This window comes from Gymnoscopelus braueri (genome assembly GCF_963280865.1).
Source record: "Gymnoscopelus braueri genome assembly, chromosome: 11".
Lineage (NCBI taxonomy): Eukaryota > Metazoa > Chordata > Actinopteri > Myctophiformes > Myctophidae > Gymnoscopelus > Gymnoscopelus braueri.
In genome coordinates, this window is record NC_137613.1 from 35,098,328 (window position 1) to 35,117,380 (window position 19,053).

The window sequence follows — 19,053 nt, forward strand, 5'->3', positions numbered from 1 at the left end:
AAGATCACGTTGATCATGTTTGGAATGATGGCCTTTTTGAATGACGTTTGTCTTTTGAGTTAAGAGGCTAAGATCATGAGATCAAGCGGGGGTGTGTGTAATGGGATAATATGTATGACGTCCTCTCAAGATTGTGTTTTGCATATGGACAATGGACGATATGAAGCAGGCAGCCACTGGTGGATGTATTTTAGGAGAACTTTTAAGTTGTTTGGTCGGACGGCACCCCAAATTATGCCCGGGACAGACATACACAGAGGTTTTGTGAATGTTTAGATATTACATTTGGGAAGAAACTTTACCAGCAGCACTGCCGTCTAATGCCCTTATTCACTATGCCACACTACATTGATAAGAGCAGCCAAGCTATGTTTAATACTGAATGAAATTCTTGTTTGGATCTTACATTTTGACAACTGGAAATTCCAGAATGGATGAGCACAGCTCTGTGAGATGATCCATGCAGTAACAGCACTGCAAACAGCTAGAGGACATTCATTATTCAAAGCAAGCTATGCAGCACTGAACTATTACCACTCCGTTTGTTTGCACTTTTGCTGGCTGAATTTGGGTTTATTACCATAAATTCATGACTCATACTGATTGATTACAAACAGTGACAAGTACTGACATTTCATAGTTGTTTATTAAGACATAAAAATGAGCCACCATTTCATTCATTCACAGAACTTTGCACATTGTAAGACTTGGGACACATCTAGAGACGTGATGTGTGAAGTATGTGTGGGCCTATGGATGTGAAACCTAGGTGGTGTTACAGATAAAATTACAAAAGCCTCTTTCATATGAAGTTCTGAGATGTCTCACTTTGCATTGTCAGACAGTGGTGATTACAGGGATAAGACAGCAGGGGGTGCATTTGAACCGGTTTGGCTATTACAAGTCGTGAATGACTCACCCTCATCTGTCCCACGCTGTCCACGTGGTGCTGAGTCACTAGTCTATTGGGAAAAGGTCATGATGCAGACTATTGACTGTCTCCCTCTGAGTACAGTGTGAGCACATTGACAGTCTGCCAATCATTTAACATGTCCATTTCCAAGAAATTGAAATGACACATCTCCATCTGTGTGTATGTATACATTTAGATATTTTATATATACACACACATATTGTATATACCGTATACACACACTGCACCAGAAGCCGATAAATAAAATCTATGCCGTTGTCAAATGTTCCTATGCAAGATGTAAACTTGAATACTTGTTCCACAACTATAACCTACAGAACCACACCCTTCACAAAACAATGGCTAACAATCAAAGTGGTGTGCAGGTATTAAGAGAGCAAGAAAAATAAGACAGATATGCTTTTTATTTCAATTTATTTGTCTTTTAAGAACCAATATGAATTGGGGATGTCTTCAAAATGAGTACAATAATAAAAAACTGACCATTGCCTTTCTTTCCACCTATTTTCCTTCAGAGTGAGAGTAAGGGTTAACAGCTGGATCTTAGGCTCCGTGTCTGTGTTTTTAATAATGTCATGTTCCGGGAAGTCCTATTATAAAACCCAGTCAAAAGGAGTGAGCAGCCATAGTGAATGGACTAAGTACCTGTCAAAACAATTGCCAAGTGTCTTCACATGTTCAACTGCCTGTGTGAGTGGATAGACAGCGTGTGTGTCAGTGTGTTTGTGTGCACACAAAGGACGGTCAACAGTGTTTGGTGGACTTTTCCAAGGTGGATTGATTATTGCACTCCCGTGAGATTTAAAGAAAAAAAACAAAGTGGAAAAACAACATGGCTCTAAAATAATAATAAAAAATAAAATAAAAAAATTGGATGACTAAGAGTCCTTACCCCTGCCAAACTCTAGACTGCCACACTAATCATAGCAAGTGAATAAATATAGCCGACATATTTAAAACTAAGGAAAACCCCCTAAACTGAAAGTGACTTGAAGCAAGTAAAGGAGGAAGAGACATTACTGCATTTTCAGTGGAACCTTTTCGAGATAGTTTTGTGTGCAAAAAAATAATAAACACACCAATACCAAAATGGACTGTTGTAGTAATATTATAATCATGTGCTGAAGGGTTTAAAAGTAGTTTTAAAAAGGTACATATCCCCTGGGCAATATTAAATGAAATAAAATTCATAACATTTTTCATCATTGTACAACTTACATACGTGTGTTTGTGTGTGTCTGTGTATGTTTTTGTGTGTGTTTGTGTAAAATAGAAATACACAAATGAAAAAAACAATTCATGCCATGATTAAATCTGATAAAAAAAGGAAAAAAAAGAAAGAGAAAAAAAAGAAAAAAGAAACAGGATGGACTTCAGTTGAAAAATCTGGCCCGTGGTTGAACACTAGTAACCGGGAGGCGGGCCTATCTGTGTGCTTTGACCTTCTCATTCATTGGTTCGGCTGGTGAATCCCTAGATCTGGACTCAATTCATTCGATCACCCGTTCGCTCGTGTGATCAATTTACCATGATTCCATGTTTACAAATCATCACAATAATTACTTGATAGCTTTCTGTTCATTTGCATCTCCCCTTTGTTGGAATAGTTTCCCCCACTAGTTGCACATTAAGAGTGTTGCGCTGACTGATAGCCTACTGCATGCAGCAGTTGTGGCCGTTGTTATCCTTGAACCGCAGGCGCATTTTGGGTCTGTATTTCTCGAGGTACATAAGCTGTTTGGAGTTGAAGGCTCCACGTCTCTTCCTGTGGAGGACAAATGAGAGAAAATAAATTACATGATTGATGGGACACATAAATCCGTGAGCACTAGTAAAATAGTAAAATAGAGACATCATCCTTGGCTAACAAGACACAGGCTGTCACCAAACTCTTAAAGCTCAATCGCACTTAAAGCAGCAATCAGAAATGTATTTCTATGAACAAAACGTTGATTTTACCCAATATGTCTGACAAACAACGTTAATACAATATAACTAATACATCTGCAGTAGTTGGAGGTGGTCTCCCTACTCTTCCATTGGTTAATTTAGACACCGGTGTTGGGTAGGTCACCTAATGGTTGACAAGTAGTACTGTCTGAAACTCATAGGTGCAATATATTCCTGGGACAAGCGGGTATTCCTTCAGAGAAAGCAATCTGTCTGTTTTTATGTCCATTTCCAATACAAATATTTATTTCTACCGTTTTATAGTCAGATGTCAAAATGTGTGAAAATATTTATGACATCATATGAATAATAATATATGACAGTAATGAAAGCATTATGACCCGAATCACGATATACATGTTCACAATATAGAGGTTTACATTTGGCTGATCAACAGCTATTTTAACACATTCAATCCGGGGACGCTTCTGTGTCATTTTAGATTTCTTTGGGCTATTTTTGAAATATATATTTTTTAAAGCAAACATTTGTAAAACATTTTGTTCCAGGAACCCCAGAAGCAAAGTTTTGAGTTACAAATGTTCGCTTTTAAAAAAAAAAGAAAAAAAAAAAAATTATATATATATATTATATATATATATATATATATATATATATATATATTCAAAGATTTGCACCAATTTTCAAGATTTTTCAAAAAATAGCAGATCTACAAGCTCGTAGCATATGAGCTTGTAGATCTGCTATTTTTGAATAGCCCAAAGAAATCTAAAATGACAGAGATGCGTTCCCGGATCGAATGGGTTAATAGCAACCATATATCAACGAGATAGTGTATGCGTGGTCAAAGATAACTGTGTAGCGTATGGGGTACTTACTGCCTTATGAACTGCACCGCATCCTCGTACTTCATCCCACATTCAATGAGGGCTAAGGCCACCAAGACCGGAGCTCTGATAGAGGGGAAGGGGAGGGGAGGGGGGAAAGCGAGTATAGGGAATAAAGCATGGAGGAGGAGACATGGGGGAAAGGGAGAGAAGAAAATAGTTAAATGCCAAGGTTCACATGGTTTCATAGTTATAAAAGGTGGGGGGGGGGGGGGGGGGGACCTGGGAAATGGGCCTGGGAAATCAACATGGGGTCCACGGGTTCACTAAGCTGCCCTGCTGGTGTGCCACGCTCACACCCAGGGCCTCATATACACACACACACAAAGCGCGATAAGTTACAGTAAGACAACTTTCTCACCAGAGAGATACTGAGAGGGGAGGGAGGGTGGGGGTGAGGAGAACTTTTCTCTTCTTTTCGGACAACTCGTCGTGTCACATATCCATGCTGACGGAGCATTTGCTCAAGTGGGTTTCCTCTCTCTCTCTCTCCCTCAAACACAAACAAGGACATGCATCAGGGATGAAAGTGTGCGGGGAGGGGGGGATTGAGAAAAAGGAGAATAAGATGGATAAGAATGAGAAAGTTGTGACAGGCGGGGGTGAGAAGAGCGCAACGGAACAGACAAACAACAAACTTCCAAATAGTAGCCTCCCACGCTGGGGGGGGACTTAACCCATTAAGACCTGGAACGCATATGTGTCATTTTTTGATTCGAGCTAAAAAGCGTTATTTTACACTTTGGCTATTCAAAAATAGCAGATCTACAAGCTCATAGCGCGGCACCGAGTGCCGCGCTACGAGCTTGTAGATCTGCTATTTTTGAAAAATCATGAAAATGTGTGAAATTCTTTGAATATATTATTTTAAAGCGATTTTTTTTAAACTCAAATCTTTGCTTCTGGGGGTCCCTGGAACAACATATTTTGAGATGGGGGTCCGCGGCCAAATTCATATCGTTTTGGGGGTCCTTGACATGAAAAAGTTTGAGCACCACTGATATAGAAACATGTGTAGTTCAGAATACTGTTGGGATTTAGAAGACCTTTGTAGAATCGGGTCTTAATGGGTTAAAGAGAATGTTGGCTGGCGCGTGGTGCCGGACATAAGAGAATGTTGGCTGGTGTAAACAGACGGGAGTGTGGTGCCGCTGCGGGCCTAAATGACTGCGGTAAACAAAGGAGGGGGGGGGGGTGGAGGTGGTTTGAAGGGAAGATGAACACAGAATCACCAGCCTGACCAATACTGGGGGAAATTATACAGCCTCTGGAATGCCACAGCAATGCTAAAAGATGGATTAATTGATTGGCTCATTGAGTAGCTACAGTATTGTCGGAAGAGAAGCAGACTAGTGTGTGCCTGTGCATGGCAAAAATAGCATTTGCCAACAACATGCCAACAAAACAAGCTCACAATGTGTCGCGCTGCAATGTGAGCTTGTAGATCTGCTATATTCGGTGCGTGTCACCAAGGCCATACTCGTCAACGTGATTCCCCTTGTAATTCCCAGTCACATGGGCCGCTTTTCGGTGTGTGTGTGTGTGTGTGCGCGTGCAAATCACCTCTGCCTCTACCTCATGACCAAAAGGCACAGGCTATAATTGTGCCTTTTTGCTTCCCTAGACCCAGTCACTTACTGGCTCTTGTCACTCTTGATAGATGACCAAACCAGCTGATTGTCTATTTACAGATGCCCCACACAGTGGCAGAGAGAGGAGAGGCCAACCACTTGAGACCTGGAATGAATCACCAGCCTGTGATAAAGACGACACCCCGAGCAGCACGGGGACAGCTACAAAGAGTGCGGGCTGTCTGGCTCGCACTCAGCCAAGATGGTGTGAGCCGGACGATCGATACCAAAGGAGCCGAGAATGGAGACGGGTGGGAGGGGAGCTGGGGTGAAGGTTGACCTGAGTTTATAAGCAGACGCCAGAAGAAATGGGATTTTTGGAGCCAATAGCGATTTGACAGCCAAAAATGAGTGATTACCATTTCCTCTCTCTGATTTTTAAACTCCTCGCTGCAGGATGGAATAAACCACATTTCCCTGCACAGATTGTGCCAGTACATTTGCCATTTAATTTTCACATCAGAACCAGAAGTGATATTTTCAAGAGTGCAGAAAATAAATACAAATTGTACAAGTAAGGACTCGTAAACACCTAGAGTGTGTTGTGGACCTAATGGGAATGGGCTGAGGAGTGCATGAGGAGTTGCTGGTCTCTCTAAGGCCAAGGGAAATTAAATGGGCCCTGGTCCAGTGCACACTCCAGGGGCCAGTGAAACAGCAGCACTACACTAACTGACTGATACTAACAGAGAGGTGGCTAGAGGAGGAGAGTTGACATTAAAGGCACTAAAGTCCAGTGGGAAACAGCCAGGATCATCCACGAGAACAAGGCTGGCACTAAGTGTCTAATGGTCTAGTGAGATACTGCAAGCTTAGTATCAGGTACCAAATCTTCAGAGGCTAACATCTTAAGAGTATACGAGCCAAAGTGATTATACACAGAAGCTAAAGGTAATAGTCTCATTAGCTTCAACTCCATCCAGCTATAAGCAAAGCCCTAACTACTCAACAGGTGGCCCGACAACGATATCCAGCCCCAACATGGCCCGGATATCAAATCATAATTGTTAGTTAGCCGAATTCTTACGCTACACTTTAGTTTGAGCCACATCTCAATAGCATGGTAACTGAAAATAGATTAATAGTCTGTTATCGGTATTTATCACAAGCTTATTTGACAATAAGCCACCATCAAAGTTATACCTTTACAAAGGACATTTAGACAGTGTCCAAAGCTTTTTCTCCCCCAGCTGAAAACAAAAGGCGCTCTTCTAAAACAGACAGTGATGAGCGCAGCGTAAACCATTGCTGTCAAAGTGGGCAAATCTGCAAGCCCACCATGAACAGCTCATCCAGTTTTTAGAGACTCCCACCCATCAGCCAACTCAGAAATTCAAACGCTTTCAAGCCCAGCAATACAGTCATAGTGTTGTGATAAGCAGTGAAGATTAATAGAAACAAAATACAAACCCAAAGAGCCGTGAGGATATTGCAAGTGGGCACCAAAATCATTGGCCAAGACAAGATTTTAATGATAATATAACCGTATAACGTCAATATAAAAAAAATGCATGTAAAACAATGTCACTGTATTTCTTTAAAAGCCTTGAAAAACTCATTTTGATTGTGATACAGATAAATAGTAAAAAGATATATATATATACACTATGTTAGTTCCATTGATCCAAGCCGGAACACAAAGGATTGATGGTTCATTAAAATAAACATGCTCTGAAAATGTCAGATCTGACCACGTAACGCGGAAGCCAGATCGCTGCCGTGTTAAGCAATGGGTGGGCCACAAACAACACTTTCAAGATTTGGGAACCGCTGCTGTACATAGTAGCAGCAATAAATATATCTGTACAAACAATGTTAATAATAAATAAGCTACAGCCCTTTGCATCTGTTGTGGTTTTACATTGTGGCCTCTGAAGTTAAGTACCTTACCGCTGAGCTGGCCTATAGGACAAATTTACTACACTGTTCTTTCTTCTCCATTTTTTTAGATAATTGTAGGTTTTTCATATCAATTGTCCTATTGCTGCTGTACAGCTTTAGGGTGACCAAAATACCCGTTTGATGTACTCACCGGCCTAGGCCCGCCACACAATGCACAGCGATGCAGCAGCCAGGTTCCTCACGGAACTTTGTCTTCAGCAGGTTGAGCCAGTCGTCCACAATCTGTGTGGGAGGAGGGGCGCCATCATCGAAGGGCCAGTCCTGTGGTGACAGGAGCAAAAAAGATTGAACGTTTTTGGCATTGTATGCATTATTTCATATAGACGTGAATAGAGAGAAAGCTGGGAGACAGGGGGTTCTCCGCATTTTTACTATTAATCTTGATAAATGAAACCTGTTCCTAGAAGTGTTCTTTGTTCTTCATAAGTATTCTTTTTTATAAGTATTGTGAGTTTTTTTTTATTCAGATTTTATGTATTTCTTTACTTTCAACAGCTGCGTGGAATCATGATGATTTTGATACTCTTCCCCCCTGAATTAACCTCTGATGCAATTTCTTCGTTTTTTTTAGACAATGTTGCCTTCTCTGTTTGTTGCGCTTTACCATTTGTATGCGTTTCTCTATACCATAAGTGCGTGTTTACTGACGTGTGCATGCTGATAAGGTCCACTCACACACACATGCCAAGGAAGGCACAGAAAAGAGACAGGATGAACTTTTGCTTGTGCTTTATAAGTATCAGGCTGGTTTTATCTCCAAGCGGGGCTGCCAAAGCAAAGAATAGATGGTTGATATGATCCGCACTACAATCCTAACTACTCTATACAAGTATCCAAATGTACAGAGCTGGTTAGACTTGGAGAACTTAGAAAGTTAGATAGAGAGAAGGGTCAGGGTGGAGCCCCACCAGGGTTTATTTATCTGGGCCAGGGAAGCCTTCAACACAGCAGGTCACAGACACTTGAGGACAGAGCAAGCCCACATGAAAGCATGCATGCAGATCCACGCTCAGACAGGCTGACAGGCATACAAGAACCAACAGTACACTAACAAACTGGGTTAGAACTGTTTTAAGTGAGTGCAATTAATTTACTGTTAGCCGCCTACAGTTTATTTGTTTTATTTCAAGGATGTATTTTACATAAGAAACGTTTCACAGCTTCTATTTTCTATTATGTTTTAGCTCAAGTGGGAAATTGGCATCAGCCACCAGGCAAGCCTTTGGTGGTCTTGTTTGTTGACTCTACCAGCCACTTTGACAGGTAATTAGCAAATCATTGGTAGGATTTGTGAAAATCCATGTGGTGGTTAGAGTTTTAGAACCCATCAGGTACACTAGTTCATGGATAAAGACTTTTTTGTGCCAGTTTTTTTCCTTCAGTTCTAGTAAGTAAAATCAACATTTCTTTGAACTTTGAGACATGCAGGCACATTTAAGAAATAATAAACTAAAAAACCAAACAAAAAAGACAGTTCCCGTTTCTCTTGAGAAGTTACCGGAAAGAACATGTAACATGAAACCATCAAACAGTCTCACGTGTGTGTACACGAGCTGTTTGCTGTGTGTGTGTGTATATGTATACAGTATGGTATGAACTGGTATGTGTACATTCTTACCATGACCTGGATCCCCTCCTTCTCGATTGGAGCCTTGTCATAGGTGGCGTCACAAACTCTCACTAGTGTGTTCACCTCACACTTTTTCAGCTCCTGACAGACATAGAGAGGATGATATTATACATGCAGAAGAATCTGCACATACATTTTGTTTTGTATTGCTATACTTGGAACTGTTAATCCGTTGACTTCATGCATTCTCCAAGCCAAAACTTCACCACTGTATGTCTAATCTTAAGCCATACCCTATTATTCAACCCAAAGTCTTTACCAAAACTATTGCAAAGTAATGACCCATACAAATTCTCACTTTGCAGGCTTGTACGCATCTTTTTATATTATTGTGAGGACATCTGGTCCTCAGAAAAGACAACATGACAAGACCATGCACACGCAAAAAAGTTCGTACCTCGGTGAACTTGTTGAGCGTGGCATTGGTGGGATTGTGGGTGATGAGGAACCTCATGCACTCGTAGGAAATCTCGACTGCAGCGGGGCGGTTCATGTTGGCAAGACGGCTTAAAAAACAATTACAATAAAAATACTCTTACAAAATGAAGGTGACTTTTGGCTCAGATGACAGCAAGGACTTCTAGTAGGTTTCTTTTTTTTTTTTTTTTTTTTTTCTTAAAAAAAAAAAGGTAAAATAAATTAAAAAGAAAAATAACAAGTGTAAAGGGATGGGTCAGGAAGATATTATAAACAGGTGCACAACTATGGGATGATGTACAAAGAGGGAGGGGGGTAAAAAAATAATATGAACTAGTCCTCCAGGATGTAAAAAATAAAATTATACAAAAATAATAATTAAAAAAAAAAAATTAGGAGACTATCCAGGAGTTATCCAATCAGTTTACCCCATTCAGGAGAGCTGTTTGTGATTGGCTGTTCAAGAAGAAAGCGGAAATGATAGATGTCTCTTATCGGCTGGGACAGAGCAGAGCAGTCTGGCCAAGGACTACGCGATTTCCCAGGGGGCTTTTGGAAGATCCAGAGTTTCGCAGTGCTGGCAGTCAGGGGGGTTTCTGGGTAGCGTAGTCCCGCAGGGGGCGGCCGATTCACTTCTCCACGAAGGCGAGGTGCTGAGCCTGGCAAAAGTCTCCGCTGACACTCACCTTCGCCATATATGTACGGCCCAAATCAACACAGAAACACTGTGGACAGAAAAAAAAGAGAGGTCAGTTTAACCATTTGAAAAGAGGTCAGTTTAACCAGTTGATAAACACATCTACCTTAACTGTTCACTCATCTTTGATTTGTAGCTATATGTGATCCAGTGGTACTGTGATTTTTCACCACTTAAGTTTTGCAATGAATTAAAGTAAAGTTCGCTGATGAGAGCCATTTGCACTGGCGCCACCATAACAGTTTTTACCTTACTTACTCAACACTGTGTGTCCACCCCGCAATTACCACAATTCTAGGTTACATCATCCACTCAATGCACCCGAAGAAAAGTGAGCGACAACATGGGTGTGCACACATGCTTTTTAAGAACGGTGCCTCACAGAGCCTGTAATGTCTGGTCTTTAACCAAATAGAGAGGACTCAGTCATCCTGTGCCAAGACCTCAGCAATCTAACACCGGCCGCCGCAAACTGGCTGGAACTGTCTCAAAGCAACACGGGGAGGGAGAGAGAGTGAGTGGTAGGGAGGGAGTAAGGGAGATAGGCAGATGAGGAAAAGTCGACACAGAGTGCAGGCTATCACTCGGCTGGAGCACACAAGGTAGTAGGAGGGAGGGAGGGAGGGAGGGAGGGTGGGAGAAAGGGTCTGGACTTTAGCACCATGTCACAGCCCATAGTCACAAGGTGAGGATTACAGGGTGGGCAAGGCTTCAAACGGCCTGGCATTTTTAACATCCCACGCTCCCCTCCTCTTTCACCTCCTCAAGACCCTGACATTTGACTCTCTCTCTCTCAACGTACCTCTTACAGTACTTCACCTTCTCTCACTTTGCTATGGCAAACTATCACGTATGGGGTTTTTCTTTTAGGTGGAGGTCATGCGGTGTGTGAGCAACGACCATATACAGTATTTTTGGTTCAATCGTCAAGTCTCTTCTTCCTGGCCCACCTGGTTTCTATTGGCAAAACCAACGCTACATCTCCAATTTATTTAACTCTCTGACAATGTCCCACTCTCACTTATTCTCAAAAAAATGGCTAACCACAGAGCCTGTGTCAAGTGTGTCATCAAAGGGGAGTGCCGTAAAACAACTCTTCCCTCATGGTTTCTCCTCTTTGTGTGCCTCCTCTGCAGCCCTTCGCACTTCTTTTTTTTCATATTTGGCGTCTGCTGCGAGGCCACGCAACAAAATGGCCTCTGCTCTTTTAGAGGGCTGAGATTCTCTCTGATGCCTTTAATTACGCTTCTGAAATGTACAGAACACAATGTGGCAATGTGACCACGCAGGCAGGCCGAGTTTGGAGTGGAAAGATGAGTGCTTAGGGAAGGGGCGGCACAAAGGAAAGCTCTTCAGAGGTTTGTTTTTCATCGGCTTCTAATCCTTCAGCAAGACAGCGGGTGGGGACAGGAGCAGAGATGGGTAGAGTATAGAGGCTGTTAACAAGCCATTCACCTGTGGATTATTACTGGGCACATGAAAGGGGGGCAGACTCAAGCAGCAGACAGAGAGAGGGGGAGACGGACAGACAGACAGAGAGAGAGAGAGAGAGAGAAGGACAGACAGACAGACAGACAGAGAGAGGCAGAGAGAGCTTGGGCTCAAGATGATAAGAAACTGAATAGATGCAGAGACCTGGGCATAAGACAAGACAAACACAGCCTCAAAGCAGACTTTAGTATGCACACGAGATTAAGTTCATCCAGGGACAGCCGAGAAGATCCATGACTGTTGACTAAGTATCCGTAGCATAATTCTCCACGCAGTCTTCATGCACGGGCCCAATCTATTCCGCTATCTGTACAAGTGGGGTTAATTTGAGGAAGCTACTGTTGTAGACTGGCTCCGGCCACAGAGCTCTGTGAGAGCTTGTCATCACAGCCGCCTGCCTTCCCCGTCAGTGTCGGGAACTCATGCAAATCACTCAACTGCGTAGACTGGTTCTGCTGTTGTACAGAGCACCAACAGAGAAAGGATAAAACAAACTGGGGTCGACAGTGTTTGCAACAGAGTACACGTGGTCTAACCACACAGGAAAGACAACAAGTAGTATACAGAGGCGTTAAAAATTGTCAACAGGCTGTGAGCCCAATAGACATTTTCACTTCAGTCGAGTCAACACAAATATACTATACGTGTTTGAGTTGACCAATGAGCAAACGGTTTTCCTGTGTTCACAAATATACTATACATGTTTGAGTTGACTAATGCGCAAACAGTTTTCCTGTGTTCACTTTAAAACGTCCAAACATTCAATGTCTTGGAGATGTTGGTAAACAAGTGCTGACAAAGATAACCACAACATACCACAGACTCAGAGTCACAGAACACAAATTACACGATTATAAGATGCATGCCTTCCACATCATACCACATACAGCTACTTCCTCATTGGGTGTAGAAATGCTTCTATAGGCAGCTCATGTACAGTTAGGCATAACAAACAAGCAAAGCAATAAAGCATGATCTTAACACTAAGATCCTAAAAGCACATGCCTGTCAGGTAAGTACAGGTTAGAGCTGAACGATAGACAGAATTTCATCTCAATAACGACACGATATACGATGACTATGTGTTCACATTTGTTGTTTGACATTTTAAGAGTAGAAACAGTGGAAAGTAAGTATTCTTCAAAATAAAACAGCCTCTTTTAGGGAGAGGCCAGCCGCCCGTCAGAGAAAACTCATTTTGGCCGCTTGTATGCACGATCTTATTCTTTCGGTCATTACCCACACATCATGACCATAAGTGAGAGTAGGAACTAAGATTGCACGGTATATCGAGAGCTCTGCCTTCGGGCTCAGCTCTCTTTTCGTCAGTGCTGTACAGCGACTGAAATACCGCTCCTGCTGCTCCGATTCTCCGGCTGATCGCCTGCTCCATCCTCCCCTAACTCATGAACAAGACCCAGAGATACTTAAAATCCTTCAAAATATAAAACATTTGTAAAAAAGTTTGGAATCTTGCTTGAAATTTCCAAACCTGGCTACTGATACTGTGAAGTGCTCCTTTAACATTAACAACCAAGCCCTGCCACAGTACTTAAAGGGGAATTTTAGAACATGGGTTTTCTTACCTTTTCTATGATGTTATGATATCTTAGGATGAATGGTACAGTAGATCGCGTATCTTAATAGCTTTTTTTTGTTGTTTTTTGGTGAGTCCTGACGTTCATAGTGACAGAACACTATGCAACCGGGAAAAAACGGAAGTCTCGCTAGACGAGATTGAGATCTCAAGATTTCAATCTCGTCTAGCGAGACTTTTTTTTTTGCATAGTGTTCTGTCACTATGATCTGTCAGATCTCACAAAAAAAAAAAAAAGGCTGTTAAAATACGCGATCTAACGCAAGGCCTATTGGCGCACGTTTTAAGCTGTGGCGGACCCGGGATGGAGTTGATGACATTTTTCTACTGTACCATTCATCCTAAGAATCATATAATAGAAAAGGTAAGCAAACCGTGGTCCAAAATTCCCCTTTAACCCATTAAGACCTGAGGCGATTCTTTAAAAAAATCTAAATCCTAACAGTTTTTTGAAAAAAGAAAAAAAAAATAGCAGATCTACAAGCTCGTAGCGCGGCACTCGGTGCCGCGCTATGAGCTTGTAGATCTGCTACTTTTGAATAGCCAAAGAAATCTGAAGTGACACAGATACGTTCCAGGTCTTAATGGGTTAAGTTTAAGGAAGTAAATTCATGTTATAATAGCCTTGATGGCATTTCTCTAGAACAAAAATCAACCATTGTAAAGCGAAACAAACAATGTACCAGGACTTGTTTGATTAAATATGTCCGAATCATGCAAAAATTGTCCTGATACGTAGCATCGGCACCTGTCATATCAAGACTAGCCCGAAACAATCAAATGAACAAGGAGCATAAACAACTCCTTGGGAAAAGAGAGGAATATCTCCACTGCATCAAGCGTGTGCACGCACTCATGCACACACACACACACACACAGACGGCCGGGCCACGGCCACTTGGCTCAAGAGACATCGAACAGATATTTGAGGGGTGAAATGAATACATCGCTGCTCACTTCGCTGTTGCTCGCGACAGGATAGTCTGATTGAAAACAAATGCCTTTTAATCACTTTCTTTCTCCTTGGCTCACACTCATACTGCTGTATGTGTCAGCTGGCGCACAGAAAGTACTTTCACAGAAAGTGAAAGTACGAGGACATCAATTGTATTTGTGGGCAGATATATCTCATGTTGTGTGAATAGCGAACCAAGGAAAGTCTCTCTATACACTCCAAAAAGAAAGGAAAAATAACCCTGTAAATACCCACTTGCCCGTTTGGGCGACCAGAAAACAAACTTCACTTGCCTTAACAGATTTGTTACTTGCTCCGGGCAATCGGGCAACCGTTAGTGTCAACCTCTGATAATGATTGTACCGTAGCTAGATCTAACAAGAGTGTAGCCTAGGTCGCTCAACATTAGCCTCAGATTTCTTTTTTTTTTGTGATCCAGCTTGCACGTATGCACAAATACACACACTTCTGAGAAATGTCAGCTCCACTTACATAAAGGATAGGATGTGTGTGTGTGTGTGTGTGTGTGTGTGTGTGTGTGTGTGTGTGTGTGTTCTAAACTGGGAGAAAGGTCAGCGAGTTAAGGCAGAGGCCTAGGCATTGGCCCAGAGAGAGAGTTCCCTTGATGCTCTGCTCCAAAGTCACGTGTTCCCTTGGAGTAGCAGTGTGATTGTAAGTTGGGGTGGGGGGCCAGCTGATAGGGAGACCAGCCCCAATCAGCTGGCCTCTGAAAGAAATCTCCCACACTGTGGCCACAGAGACAGAGATAGAAAGAGAGAGGACAGAGGGGAAAAGAAAATATGGAACAAGAGATGGAAAGTGTGGGAGAACAAAAGCATTGGTTGTACCAACCAAGTGATAAAGAACCATGCTATCTAGAAACAGACAGAACAGGAGGACCTAAACATGTGATAAAGAGAATGGGAACAAGCAGTATTGCGATTAGAGTTCTCAATGTCATCCCGAGTCAGAATGCACCCGATGGAACCCGAAGGGTTATGGCTGGGACAGACTGTATGGTAAATGGGAGTCTAGCTGGTCCAGGCTGCAATATTAATTTAAAATGTCTCCCTCTTCCACACTCTCACTGTGTTGGGCTAGTTACTGCTGCTGCAGATTCTCACTCTCCTTCTCCATTTCTCATTCTTATGTGCAAAAATGTGAAAGATTAATAAAATAGCCTACTGCTTGGCGGTAGCTATGTATTCACCATGATTTCTCAGATTCCAAACACCACCAGCTGGTAACTTTGACCAACAACTTAAACTAGCAATTAGCCCATCAGTCCATTAGACTCTAATGGACTGATAGGCTAATTGCTAGTTTTAGAGTAACGGTTAATAGCAACACATCACTATACAATTACTCCACACAGCTTGAGTGCCAGATAATTCAAAAATCTATTTTAAACAAATAAACATGAAATGGGTAAAATGCATCTAATCGCGAAGTTAATAAAAGCATCTCGTTTAATGCATGCTCCAGATCAGTTTTTAATTTTTTGGCCTAAGTTAAAACATGAAATTACAAAACATAGAATGACCATTAGCATTATATGGAAGAGTAGCTTGTCTACAAGTATGATTAATAACGATAGTGCTGCAACAGTTAATCCAACTAATCGATTATAATAGACGAGAAGAGCAATAACAACATTTTAAGTTTGAAATCTATAGATATTTCTACGCTCGAGTAGTACGAGTACATGTGATATCTACTGGTAATGTTCGATTGAATGTATACACACAATTCAAAGAGAAAAATGCATCCTATGTTTGTACATGTATTCAAATACACCAGCATAAATGAGCCATCAAGTCCAATAGTGACACAAATTTAGATTCAATCATCAATTAGAACGTTTTCCCTGTTGATTCATTGATATATGAATCATGAACACTGTAAGCTGTGGACTGTTTTGCGCCGCAATCTTCATGTTATCACAGCTTGAGCACATAAGGTGAGGGCTGTGAGTGATCCTCTCTAACACAAGGCTAATTGAACGCCTTTCACCATCTAAGGGATTTAACCCATTCAATCCGGGAACGCATCTACAAATGTCTTCTAAATCCTAACAGTTTCCTGAAAAACCGTATGTTGCTATATCAGAAATATATATAATATTTGCACAAATGTTCAAGACTTTTCAAAAAAATTGCAGATGTACAAGCTCATAGTGTGGCACTCGGTGCCACACTATGAGCTTGTATATCTGCTATTTTGGAATAGGCAAAGTATAAAATAATGGTTATAGCTAAAACAATGACCGATGCGTTCCCGGTCTTAACACATTGCCTGCCAGAATTATTTCAGATTTTTTGCAGTTTTATGCCAGAGATTTTTCATTGAGAAAAAAAAAGTACTCAGGAGCCGAGATACAGAATTTTTAAGTTTTAAGTTAACAAGGAAGTGGATAGGAGTCTAGATCTTCAAAAAATCATATCTCCTTGGTCTTTGGGTCAAATATTCTTTTTGATTTTTTTTTTTGAAAGATCAAGTTAACTTGATCTTGGCAATCAATGTTGTTAACATCCGAGGCAAGCGTGGTTACCTCTGCCAAATACGGGGTCAAATATTGGGTCTGCGGCCAAATACATATCATTTTGGGGGTCCTTGACATGAAAAAGGTTTGAGAACCACTGAATCACATACTCAATTCATGGAGTGTGCGTTAAGCTCAGGACTTCCGTTAAAATCAGGTGTTCAGAAACACGGGAAAATGGAAGATCATCATCGCTCGACTAGGCTGACGTTATCTTTAATATTATTAAAGCAACATACGCTTCTTCAAAAGGTAAGAAAATCGAAAAATCGCTGACAGTGGGTGCACGCAGCCAGAAATAAGTCTGGCAGTGAAAGAGTTAATGGCTTAACTGCCACAGGAGTTCATAATGGTGGAGGTGAGGCAGCGCCCTGACACGCAAAACCTGGGCCACCGGGGAGCACCACCACATACGGCCCAAGAGCCCCATCTAATGATCTCCCAAAGCTTCCCTCTCCTCCTCCTTACCCCGCATACATACATCTCTGAACTGTGTGAAAATATAGGGGATTAGAAGAATTGTTGAATAGCCCAGTGGTTCTCAGGTCGCGACCCCCCCCAAAATAATCATATTTGAGCTGTGGACCCCTCCCCCACCCTGACAAGCACTTGGAATTGTAGAAGTTGAGGCATTCAATTTAGTTTGACTCGGTTTCCACAGATAAACATTGTGAAAATAGCATTATCTACAAGCTCACAATGCCTCGCATTTTTTTCCTCTTTCTTATATTATTAGACAATTTGGCTAATGTTTGACCAGTTTTTATAGTATCGTTTGTGATTACTTTTGATGCAGTAATGGTTTTCTTCTTTTCTTTCTTTGGTATTAAAAAGGTCTTAAAATTGTCACTTCTCTGTCATCTGAGGACCCCACAAAAGGTCATGTGGGGACGCCCCTGGTGGTCCTGACCCACAGGTTGAGAACCAAATAGCCACTATAACCACTGTCGTATCCTAATCCCAACCGATCTGGACGACATATCCAGCTGAGCTGCTGGCACAGAAGTGGTCACAAGCAAACAGGGACTTTTAGCCTATGCAAGAGTTGTCATAGCAGCAGCAGTATCAACGGCACTTTGTGGTCTAATTTGCATAGTGCAATTTAAATAGCTTTGAATGAATTCTTTCAAAACTGGCTTGGGTCATGATGACATGAAGCAATAATAAAATTAGACAAACAGCGCCGGAGGGAAGCAGGGCCTTAGCGCTTAGAAACAGAGCACACAGCCTGGAACTGGGAAAGAAGGCTGGAGCAACACATTAACCTTATACACAAAATGTGGAATGTCTGAATTCATCCTCTTCCTCCCATTGGGTCAGATGTTAGTATTGCGTCCAGCCAGTGTCTGGTGGTCTATGGGTGTGCCTGGGTGTCTTGCTGCTGTTTTGTCTGGGATCAGACCGGGCTTGACTGGCCTGTGCTGCCTCGGAGCAGCCGGAGGACTAATTTGCTGTGTGGGCGTCAGGCCAGGGAGCACGGGAGTGCCTGCCATCCCTGCCTGGGTTGGAGGGCGGAGGGAGAGACGAGGGACATGGGAGGGAGCCCTGCACTGCTTCTGAGACCTTGGCCTCGGGGACAAGGAGAACAGCATGGACAGCATGAGGGAGATAAAATACCATGGCAGCGCTGCCCCATACACACTAGGGCTGCACAGTTTATGGAATATAATCAAAAATCTTTATTTTAGGTTTCACAATGATATAATCGTGGAACTTGGCAATTCATTAAAACTATTGCAACTTTTTCTTCTATTGCAATCCCCATCGCCTCACCATTAATAATCACAACTTTGTACAACCGGCCACCTCTCTAGCCAACAGGCTCACAGAGGAACAATAAAATCATAGAGACATGGACATGGTATATTTGACCAAAGATATGACACCGAGAGTCACAATGAAATCTGGCATTAAAGAATACTGTAAAATCCAAGTTCCAACCAAAAATCATCATTGTTATTTATGAATAATAATCACAACATTCAGTAAAATAATAGGGACGCATTTAGCAACTGCTAGATATGCTAAGCTACCAACTTGGGTCACTTGCAATCTGCGTTAAATCCCCCTTGATTGTATGACATTCAGTTAATCCACATTCAGACCACCTCTGTACTCCATTTACTGCTCAATCCTTAGATCCGGTCTAGACACTGAAGACCGCCTACTGTATCCGGTAATTTTCACAACACGCATAGTCGCATACATGCACGCTAGGGCTGTCACCAAAAATTCCATATTAAATATATATATTTGAATATTAACAAATGGAGATGAAACGGAGAGAGATGGAGTAGGGGGAGAAAAACGTTTATATATATATATATATATATATATATATATATATATATATATATATATATATATGTATTAGCTAGGTGAGGGGGCTCATGCTTCTACCCTTGAAGAGAATGACACAGACCAGAATGGCTCTGGAGAAAGACTGCACGCCACGCAGC

At 41.9% G+C, this 19,053-nt stretch overlaps 1 protein-coding gene across 1 annotated transcript in view; it reads right to left on the reverse strand.

The window, feature by feature from the left end:
- Positions 1-627: 627 nt before the first annotated feature.
- ptp4a2b (protein tyrosine phosphatase 4A2b) overlaps positions 628-19,053 on the reverse strand; it is a 30,419-nt gene continuing 11,993 nt past the window's right edge. The window contains exons 2-7 of the mRNA XM_080441997.1: positions 9,741-10,037; positions 9,293-9,401; positions 8,884-8,976; positions 7,396-7,526; positions 3,724-3,798; positions 628-2,699 (exon numbers count right to left, since the gene is read on the reverse strand). Coding sequence (XP_080298123.1) covers positions 2,588-2,699; positions 3,724-3,798; positions 7,396-7,526; positions 8,884-8,976; positions 9,293-9,401; positions 9,741-9,745 — 525 coding nt within the window. The 5' untranslated portion in view covers positions 9,746-10,037 and the 3' untranslated portion in view covers positions 628-2,587. The remainder of the gene's footprint in view (positions 2,700-3,723; positions 3,799-7,395; positions 7,527-8,883; positions 8,977-9,292; positions 9,402-9,740; positions 10,038-19,053) is intronic.